Source organism: Mus caroli, chromosome 11 (genome assembly GCF_900094665.2).
Source record: "Mus caroli chromosome 11, CAROLI_EIJ_v1.1, whole genome shotgun sequence".
Classification (NCBI taxonomy): Eukaryota; Metazoa; Chordata; class Mammalia; order Rodentia; family Muridae; genus Mus; species Mus caroli.
In genome coordinates, this window is record NC_034580.1 from 56719964 (window position 1) to 56731476 (window position 11513).

The 11513-nt window shown below is 40.8% G+C and overlaps 1 protein-coding gene across 2 annotated transcripts in view; it reads right to left on the reverse strand.

The window, feature by feature from the left end:
• Window positions 1–11513, reverse strand: part of Akap10 (A-kinase anchoring protein 10) — a 58461-nt gene that overhangs the window by 25595 nt on the left and 21353 nt on the right. For both annotated transcript variants that reach the window (XM_021177654.2, XM_021177655.2), the window contains exons 6-8: window positions 6302–6386; window positions 5438–5561; window positions 2294–2430 (exon numbers count right to left, since the gene is read on the reverse strand). In XM_021177654.2, coding sequence (XP_021033313.1) covers window positions 2294–2430; window positions 5438–5561; window positions 6302–6386 — 346 coding nt within the window. The remainder of the gene's footprint in view (window positions 1–2293; window positions 2431–5437; window positions 5562–6301; window positions 6387–11513) is intronic.

Sequence of the window (11513 nt, forward strand, 5' to 3'; positions counted from 1 at the left end):
GGCCCAGGGCCACTGTTCTACCCCAGTAGAACACAAACTGTTCTCTCTTCATCAGCCTTTCCATATCTCCTGTGCTACAGGCAAGGAGTTAACAAGTATTCTCAAATGAGTTTAACTTCCAGGCACCCAGATCAAGCTTCAAATATGCATTCTTCCCATTGCAACAGCCATCACTCTCTTTACCCAATACCTCCCACTAACCCAGCACAGCAGGGTGAGCACTGGGCTAAACAGGAAGAACTAGATCTGTTAGAGTTCCACTACCCCCTGCCCTCTGACTGACTTTGGGAAACAATGTTCTCCACAGGACTTAGTTCTCTACCTTCAAAACAGAAAAATCAGATGAGATGCTTAATCTGGTTATTCATCAGAGTTATCTAGAATGTTTTCAAAGGAATAAGCATTCCCAAGTCTCCCCTTCAAACCTGTTGAACCAGAATCTAAAACACAGGACTGGAAGCAAATTTTAAACAAGGTCCTAGATGAATTTTTTTTTTTTTTTAAAGATTAATCTTATTTACATGTTTGGGTGTTTTGCCTGCAAATGTCTGTGCACAATGTGGGTGCCTGGTCCTTGTATCCCCTGGAACAGCAGTTATAGATCGTTGTGAACCAAAATGTGGGTGCTGGGACCTGAACTCAGAAGAGCAACCGTTGCTCTTAACCATTGAGATGTCTCTCCAGTCCCTTGTAGATGAACATTATGCAGACAGCTTGACACAAATCTGCAGTCTCATGTTTAGCATCCACTGGTCTAGACATTCCTGCTCTTTTCAATGGCATCAAAGAGTTCTTGCTTTTATTATTTTTTAATGTGTGCATGTGTTGTCTGTTTGAATGAGCAAAATGTATGTACAGGCCCCTTGAGCCATCCCCTAGAGACGGGAGTTACACACGGTTCTGAGGTGCCTAACACGGTGATGGAAGCAGGAATTGAGATCTCTGAAGAATAAATGCTCTTAGTTTCGGAGTCACCTCTCCAGCCACCAGGCCTGAGGAATTCTTTTAATCCCCAAGTCAACCCTTTTAATTTGTCTATGGATACAAACAACAAATTTCCTCACAAAAAAGAAAAACACAAGTGTAAAGAATAAATTGAATTTAGTCAGGGAACAGGACTATGGTGACAGAGCTGGCTACAGTCTTATCATTTGCCTGAGCAGATGTTTTAATTATATTTATAGTCAGATTTTTTTTTTTCCAACTTCTTGTCTTTGGTGAAAACTACTGAGAAATTGGCTGGTATAGTCCAGAGGTAAAGGACATGCTTAGCGTGTACAAGGCCATGGGTTCAATTCCTAGCACCAAAGACAAAACGCAAAAATTACTGAAAGAAAAAAACAACAACAACCCCCACCCTCCACTATTTATTATCACAGCAGGTTAAAGGTATGATACATCTACACCCTTTCCAATGTGTTCCAGTTATTTTAGTGTACGTCCTATTGTGTTCTAGAAACGTTTTTATTACCCAAATACAAGTCCTCTTTCCTTGTCCTTATACTAGGGACGATGCTGGTTCCTAAGACAGGCTCTTCGGCTGGGTTCTGCAAGCCCTCTTTCCATCTTGGTCCTCGCTAAATGCTGCATTTCCCCACTTGTCTGGATAACTCCCATTGGTTCTTTTTTTTGCTCTTTTCGTGTATATATGCATGCACAATCACATGTATATGTGCAAGTGATTATGCATATGTGTACCTACATGTGTGGGAGCCACAGGTTGATGCTGGGAGGAGTCTTCCTTGATGGCTCACTTTCTTTCTTTTTTGAGGCAGGGTTTCTTTTTCTTTTTCTTTTTTTTTTTTAAAGATGGAACCGCGGTCCTCTTGAAGACCAGCAGTACTCTTAGCAGCTGAGTTATCCAGCCCCAAAGCAGGACTTTTAATCAACCCCCAGCCTTGTCCCCAAGCCGCCGTCGCCACTGCCTCCTCTTCTTCTTCCTCCTCCTCTTCTAATTGTATATGAGTATGCTATTTTTGCTGAGAGTTGAACTCAGGACTCCTGGAAGAGTACCCACCTTCGCTAAGCAATCTCTCCAGACCTTCAATTTATTCTTAAGGATCTAAACCAAGTTTCTGTCTGTGAAACCCTTCTGAGTACCACACCTTGGTCCTGCTAACTATAAAAACACAATAATTTCCTCAGTAGGAACTTTTGTTCTCCGACTGGAGAGCTCTGTATCTATCCCATCCAAGTCAGCTTTTATGCTGTCTTGTGGACTCACTGACAGCAGAAATGGACTTTGTTCAAAGTTATCATCCAGTGCATATAGTGAATGCTCAGAACAACTCACTTGTCATATAAAATCATGGCATCATTCTGAGCTTCCTGTCCATCATACTGGCCCTTTTTGGCAGCAAGCTGAGACTGGAAATTATCCGCTGCTAACCAGAATTGTAAGATATTCACTGCATCTTCTTTTTCCATGTACTAGGAAGAAAAACACAAAAGAGTAAGACAAGAAGCAGTTCTCTCGTGACCTATAATTTCTATGTTGTTAGCAATAAAGTCAAAAGGATCCCCTGCACTCCACACCTTCCAGCTACATGTAGAAACCTGAAGTAGACAAGTTTAAAAATTCTTTCAGGGGAGAGGGGAATAAAAAGAATGACAACAAAACCCCACACCCTGTACCAGGAGATGCAAACTTCAGTGCACCAGAGCAAAACTCAGACAAATTTGGGCTCATACTCCCTCACCAGTAATGACAGTGAGCTAACTGAACTAATTCTTTTACACCCAGTCACAGCTATCATTCTGTAAGAATGCATGGACACTCCATGAGGACAATATGAACAAATACTCATTTCAAGTATGGTTAAAAGGGAAAACAATGAAAACCAAGTTGACTTTTAGTGTACTTTTGCAAAAAAGGCACAGTTCAAGCATCTAGGTTGCTATTTTGCCAAGTGATGTTGTGAACTGTGAACCTAGAACCTCCTAACGGTTAGAACAGAACCCACCACAGCAATCTTTATCATAGTCACTTGTTTTGCAACACAAATAGTTTCATTTGCTAAAATCTAATAAGCGGTTATATAAAGCTGTATGCCTTACCTGCTGTGGGTGGATAATGCTGCTCCCAGAAGCCAAGGTTATTAAACCAAATCTAAGTGCCATAGTGGGCTATCTTCCTGTAAGCTGTTGTGTAGAGAGACACCCCCCCACCCGAGGCCCTCAACATAATACAGGCAATTGCCATTGTAGCTGCTTGCTCACCAGTACTAGATGGTAAGACCCCACTGCTGAAGAAATCACTTTGGTCACATGATATAAAGAAATCAAGCAGGAAGTGGAATGGATGTTTCTTCCCTGCTAGTTAGCCCTTATAAGTTGGAAGGTACCATCAACTGTGCTGGGGAAGAATTGTTATATTGCTATAGCCTCCAATACTTCTGACCAGCCAGGCAAAATGAGCCCACTGGTACCACAGTAGCAAGTCTGTTATGGAGCTAACCAATTGTTTCCTGGTTATATTTGATACCCACTTCAAAGGAAGGAATCCACATTGTTACTTTAAACCCAATCAAAAGGTCATGGCTGAGGTCAGAAGCCCCAGTGAAGAAACTATTGCTATTGTTTTGCTAAATGGATATGATGTGCCTTCTAAATAACATGTTCATACATACAGAACAGAGCTATTGTCACTTTTTTTCAAAGATTTATTTATTATTATTATGTAAGTACACTGTAGCTGTCTTCAGACACACCGGAAGAGGGAGTCAGATCTCATTATGGATGGTTGTGAGCCACCATGTAATTGCTGGGATTTGAACTCGGGACCTTTGGAAGAGCAATCAGTGCTCTTAACTGCTGAGCCATCTCTCCAGTCTGCTATTGTCACTTTTAATGAGAGTTGGTTTTTTTGTTTGTTTGTTTGTTTGGGTTTTTTTGAAAGTCTCTTTGTGTAGCTTTGGTTGGCCTAGAACTCATTATTTGTACATCAGGCTATCTTTGCACTCACAGAGATCCTCCTGCCTCTGCCTCTCCAGTGGTAGGATTAAAGATACACAATACCATGTCCGCCTTCTTTTTGCAGTGATTACTGGTGACTGCAGAGATCCCATAAATAACTACTGAATGTGCAACTATAAATGGGGCATCTGTATCACTACTCCATGGCTCAAGGAATATCATGGAGGAAGAATCAGAAAGAATTAGGAATTTAAGAGCTGGAAGGAGATGAGTAATGTACAACACTGTGGCTGTTCCCCTACTGAACTCACAGCAGCTGTGACTACCTGCAAAGATTTCCATAAACTAGGCCCATCAACAACCTTGTGGAAGGGGACGGTTCACAGGGCTATGTAACTCCTTAAAGCTTTACACAAAGTTAATGATGGATGGGGGAGGGAGAGACATCTTCTTCACTGGTAAAGTTGATGGTAAGGTGTCCATGCTTTTGCAAACAATCCTAATGAAACTCACTGGGGGACAGACACACATTCACCAAAAAAAAAAAAAAAAAGGAAGGAAGGAAGGAAGGGACAGTTGAGAAATGAAGGGAATTAGGAGAAGGATAAATAACAAGGTATTTGTGTGAATATAATCAAAATACATTATAATCTATGAATCTGTCATAATGAAGCTCACTATTATGTGTGTTTTATTTGTGGCAATAAAACCTTTTTAAAAAGACTTTATTCAGCGTGTATATGAAGTGCATGCAGGAAAACCTGTGTTCACCTGTGAATAGGCCAGAGACTGATAGCAGATGTGAGCCTTTATTGCACTCTATCTTATTTTTTGACACATGGTCTCTTACCAAGCTTGAAGCTCAGTGGTGAACTGTCTAGATAACTTGTCAAGGCTCCAAAGAGCCTCTCCACTTCCCAATACTGAGCAAACTGATGGGTGTGGCCATGCCGACATCCCCCATGGATTCCATGGATCTGAACTCAGGTCCTCACGCTGGTGCAGCACACACTTGGCTACTGAGCCGTCTCCCCAGCTCCTATTTATTTTTGAGGTGGTCCAGGTTGTCCTCAAAGTCATTATGTAGCAAAGAATGGATAACCTTAAATTTTTGATCCTCTTGCCTCCACCTCAATAATGCTGGAATTACAGGTTTGCACCACCATGCCCAGTTTCACATAGTGACAGGGACTGATCTCAGAGCTTCATGCACACTAGGCAAATATTCTGCCAACTGAGCTACATCCCAGCCTTCAATTTTATGGCTTTAAAACCATTCAAACTGTCTTTTATATTGTATTTTCTTATAGTGTAGCTAAAGTACTTTTTAAAAATTAGGGTTATTTTATGAGTTTCCTCTTTAATCTGATAAATATGCCATTGACATACTCTTGCCATTAAGTACAACCTAAAACAATCATTTTGCGAATGAATTATCTCTTTTATGTCATTTTCTTCAGACAGGGTCCCAGCATGGAGCTGGAATGCTCTAGAAGAATATAAAAGAAAACACAGAATTTACCTCAGAAAAATAAAAGAGGGCTGACTCACAGAAGAGAATATCAGCCAGGTAAACAGTCCCACTGGTCAGCACTTCAATCTGGTATTTACAGAAATGGTGACTTCGCAGAAACTCACTAAAGTGCCTGCACGTGAACAAAAAGAAAATATTTGAGGGAAGGATCAAGGAAAGAGCATAACTGGAAAAAAAATACTCTTTCCAAAACTATTCCTAGTCAATCTTTTTTCAAATATGTTTTTTCAAGACAGGATTTCTCCTGTATCCCTGGCTATCCTGGAACTCATTCTGTAGACCAGTGCTGGGATTAAAGGCATACACCATCACAGCCTGGCTTTATTCCCATAAAATCTTACAGGCTTAGGTCAAGGCTACCGTATTTCCCAAGGTGCTGCTCCTGACTCCTTTCAGCTGTAAGCCATCTCTCAGTGAGTTTGTAGCTTTCTTCTGATGGTTAACATGTACTACCTTGTGTTACAGTAACCAAAAAGCATGGCCTCTTTCTTTTATTAAGCTGTAACTTCCTTCAAGGCAGATTTCTATCTACTTGTGGCCCCTTACAAAAACATGTAATAAATACCAAGTAAAAAATGAACATATAGATTTTTAAAGGCACACAACAGTAATCTTAAAAAGTCTGGAGACAGTTTATTGTTATTTAGTTATAGAGCATAAATTCAAAGCATGAACAAATCAGATGTCCATTTGAAGACATGCATTACTAAACTAGGAAATCCTAAGTCATATACCACAGTCTCAATCACCCCAATGACTTTATCCAAGTGCAGTGTTTTTAGTTGAGTAAAGTCCATTTTCCAACCAGGAGCTAGAATCCCCAGGAATGCTAATGTGAGAGTATGAACTTACTCTTGCTCCATTGCACTAAAGACTACAGCCTGTGCCAGAACGAAACAGTTGGGATCCACCTGTCCATCTTCTCCACAAATCTTTGCTGTGAAAAAAATAGCAATTGAATTTCCACTAAATTCAAGCTATACCCACTTTAAATAAAATTGGGAAATAATAGGGCATACACATGAGGTTTCCAGTGGAACTAAAAGGGCTGGCAAGATGGCTCAGTAATGCTTGCTGCCAAACCTGATGATGACTCAAGTTCAATACCCATGTGGTGAGAGAAGAGAACCAATTCCCACAGATTGTCATCCAACCTCTACTGTGACACATGTACCAACGCCCAAAATAAGTAACTAAATATCTAAATAAAAGAACGAAAAGAAAACATAGGTACCATCTTGGGACCAGAAAAATCTTATGAGATATGCATATGGGAAACCGATCAAAACACTGAACAAGACAAGCATTTCTATACATTAAATTGCTCCGGGCTGGTGAGATGGCTCAGTGGGTAAGAGCACCCGACTGCTCTTCCGAAGGTCCGAAGTTCAAATCCCAGCAACCACATGGTGGCTCACAACCACCCGTAATGAGATCTGATGCCCTCTTCTGGTGCGTTTGAGGACAGCTACAGTGTACTTACATTAAATAAATAAATAAATAAATATTTAAAATAAATAAATAAATAAATTGCTCCAAAAACAGAATGAAAAGGCAAATAAAACAAATGGGCCTAGGAGTAGAAATGGACCAGGGGTTAACAGAGGACTCAAGTATGGTTCCCAGCGCCCATGTCAGCTCGATCATAACCACATATAATCCCAGCTCCAGGGAACAAGAACCTGAACTCAAATGTACATACCCACACACAGATATATGTATACACACATAGTTTAAAATAATAAAATCTTCTTTAAAAGTCAGGACATGTATGACAATTAAAAGTTTAGCATCAATGAATGGCCTACATCCCAAATAAAAACTGAACTAAGAACATGACAGAGATTCCAAAAGAACAGAGGTGGGCAGCACTCTTAACATTACCCAGGTCATCAACCTGCTTTCTTCTATTTAAAAAAATAACGCCGGACGTGGTGGCACACGTCTTTAATCCCAGCATTTGGGAGGCAGAGGCAGGCGGATTTCTGAGTTCGAGGCCAACCTGGTCTGCAAAGTGAGTACCAGGACAGCCAGGACTACACAGAGAAACCCTGTCTCGAACCCCCCCCCCCAAAATAACAACAACAACAAAAAAAAAATGGCTATTATGAAGAGATACATAAACTTGTGAGTTATCAAATGAAGCAGACAGCAGACAAAAAAATCAACACAAAACTGCTTCAGAAATTATATATATGTAATATGTGTAGACGTATACACATATGCATTTATGTGTGTATATATAATGCTACAGAAATTATAGATAATATATAATATGCATATATATTTATACACATAGTAATTATTTAATAGCATATGCTTAAGCAAGCTAGGGCAGAGGAAAACTTATACCCCTAACAGGAGCACACACAGCGTAGGCAATTTGATAGTTTCTATATTAGCTTTTAGGGGGGAGACAAGCATTATGTAATCCTGGCTAGCTGTAATTCTTTGAAGACCAGACTAGCCGCAGATTTATAGAAATCCACCTACCCCTGCCTCTGGAAAAATAAAATATTTTTATTCAGCACACTACTTCTAAGACTATGTAACCTAATGAACTATGGATTTAAACATTTAGAAGTGAGTGTTATGAAGAAAGCTACCTAAAATACATCATAGAAAAACCCTGAAGCAACCATCAAGGCCAGCTCTGCTCAGCCCCTATCAGGAAGCCCAAGGTCAGTCACACCCTGACCCCTTTACTCAGCACTCCCCAGACAGTGCTCAGCTGTGCTATGGATATGTGTGTCATCCTTGAACAATTTCCTAGCAGTCTGACCGTAAACTTCTTGGAGTCTCTGGAGTTACGAGAGTCTTTATCCTATGCTTATAAGATAATCAGTATTTAGGAACACCTAGAAAGCTTCAGGAAAGGGTCTGGTCACCAGAATGACTTGGGGCCCATGGCCATGGCCTATTGAGAGGGTTAGGATTTCCAGGGAAGGGGACTGAAGGCCAGGTACTCAATACTCTTGGCCAATACTCATACTCAGCTATGCGCACACAATGAAACCTCTATTAAAACCTAATGTACATAGCCCGGCGTGGTGGCACACGCCTTTAATCCCAGCACTCGGGAGGCAGAGGCAGGCGGATTTCTGAGTTCGAGGCCAGCCTGGTCTACAAAGTGAGTTCCAGCACAGCCAGGGCTATACAGAGAAACCCTGTCTCGAAAAAAAAAAAAAAACCTAATGTACAGGGCTGAGAAAGAGGAATTATACATTAATGACCATACAGAGGGTGGCATGCATGTGGAAAAAGCACAAAGTTTCATGTTCCTTCTCTAATTTGCCCTGTACATAGCTTTCCATCGACTATGGACTTGCATCCTTTCTAAATATCCTTTATAATAAATTAGAAAATGTAACTATTTTCCTAGATTCTGCAAGTTGCTCTAGCAAATGTATCAAACCCAAGGAGAGTAAATGAGAGTCAGCAATGTAGGCTGCAACCTTCTTAGAAGAGAAAATCTTGTGGGACAAAGCCCTCAACCTGTAGAATCTGAGGCTATTTCCAGGTGACAGAACTGAATTGACAAAGATGACATCCAAGTAGCATCTGCCAGAGAACCATATAATTAACTGGTTGTTGACAGGGAAGGCCCCATGTATCCAGGGTCACAGACCAGTCTCCCAATTGTCAAAGCATAGCAGGAGAAGCTAAATGTTTCTTATTACAGCATGTTTCCCCTCAGGCATCTAGCACCTCCTCTGTTCTCTCTGCTGAGGACTTTGTTTCCTACTTCACTGAAAATCCAGAGCAATGAGATTACCCTCTTCTGTCACATGGGCTTCCACCACCCCAGAGTGCATTTGTTCCTATCACTTCACATGACCCTTTATTCTTTCTTTTTCCTTTCTTCCTTAATTACTGTATGTGTATGAGTGTTTTGCCTGCATGTCTATATATGCACTATGTGCATGCCTGGTGCTCAAGGAGGCCAGAGAGAGTGCAGATCACCTAGAACAGGAGTTAGACAGTTGTGCACAGCCATGTGGGTGCTGAGAACTGAACTCTGGTTCTCTGCAAAAGCACCAAGTACTCTTACCCACTAAGCCACTCTCCAGCCCACATGAACCTTTCTTGCTCCTATCTGAGCACCCTTCCACTCCGGCTCTGAAATCCCACTGTTTCTGCCTCCTCAGGCTTTTATGTCAGTGCTCTCTCATTATTCATCAGCTGCCAAGAGGGTGCTAAGCACACAATCCTGTTGAAATGTGATAACACACTTTGTGGTTGTAATACCTCACTTTAGAAACAAAACCAAAGGCCTTGTTCCTTGACTTCACACTCTTCATAGCAATATGGCTGGCTCATAAGAATTTTCAATACTTCCTGCTTCATTCTTTATTCTTTCTCGTTTCTTTTGAGATGAGGGTCTCACTACGTAGCTCTGGCTGTCTTAGAACTTACTATGTAGACCAGGCTGGCCTTAAACTCACAGAGATTTGCCTGCCTCTGCTCACTTAGTGCTGGGATTTAAGGCATGCACCACCATGTTCAGCTCTTTAAAGACTCTTAAAATTAATTTATCTACACTACTATTACTAATTCTTAATTCTGAATTCTTAGTGTTCATCTTATTTAGTAGCATCATTTAACATCTTTCCCTCTCCCTAAAACTATACTTTCACCCATTTCTACCTCCCAACAATGGAATTCGAGTTATGCACAGGCACACCCAGATTATCCCCTAGTTTTTTTTTTTTAACTTTATTTTATGAATCAACAAACAGGGTTTCTCTGTATAGCTCTGGCTGTCCTGGAACTCACTCTGTAGACCAGGCTGGCCTCGAACTCAGAAATCCACCTGCCTCTGCCTCCCAAGTGCTGGGATTAAAGGCATGCACCACCACTGCCCTACAATAAACTTTTTTAAAGGCTTGTTTATATATTTTATGTATATGAGTGTTCTATATGCATTCACACCTGCATGCCAGAAGAGGGATTAGATCTTATTATGCTGGGAGCTTTCTCCCATTTAAAACAAAAACAAAAAACCAATGTACTTTATGTGAATAGGTGTTTTGCTTGTATTTATTTTTGTGCACCACATACATTCCTGGTGCCCACTGAGGCTAGAGAGGGCATCAGTCCGCCTAGAACTGGAGTTACAAATGGCTGTGAGCCACTCACTGTGTGGGTACTGGGAATTAAACTCACATCCTCTGAAAGAGGAGCAGTCCTCTTAACTACTGAGCCATTTCTCCAGTCCCAAAAGAGTTTTCTTTTTGTATTTTTTATTTCTGTGGTGTGTGTGTGTTATATGTGTGCAGGTCATAGGGTCCCCCAGAGCTGAAGTCACAGGGTACTAAGAACTGAAATGGGGTCTTCTGGGAGAGAAGGAAGTGCTCTTACCCACTTAGCCCTTTCTCTAGTACCTCTTCTCCACAACTTTAAAGTTTGAGCCAGAGAAAATATAACTGTTGACATAGCTTTGCCTATGCACTCATATGTATGATGGAAATACATCCTTGAAATGTTTGCCTTAACAACTCTGAAATTCTTCAATTTTTTTCTATCCTAGTTTTGTTTTGTTTTGTTTTGTTTTTGTTTTTCAAGACAGGGTTTTTCTGGCTGTTCTGGAACTCACTCTGTAGACCAGGCTGGCCTCGAACTCAGAAATCCACCTGCCTTTGCCTCCCAAGTGCTGGAATTAAAGGCGTGCGCCACCACCACTGCCCAGCCCATAATGTATTTTTATGAAAATACATTAAAAAAAAAGATGTTTGCCAGTCTAACAAAAACAAGAACAAAACAAAACACAAACAAACCCTATATGCCATGTCCTTGAAAGCACCAGCTTCCCTATTCTCAAGCTTTCTCATTTTCAAGCTTCCTTATTTACAAAGTAGTAAGTGTAACTGTATTTATTTATAAGAAGAGATTCTTATTCAATACATGGAAAGTCCTCAGAATATTGTCTAAGTCTTACAGAGTAGTCAATAAAATGTTTTTTTGTTTTGTTTTGTTTTGTTTTTTCGAGACAGGGTTTCTCTGTGTAGCCTTGGCTGTCCTGGAACTCACTCTGTAGACCAGGCTGGCCTCGAACTCAGAAATC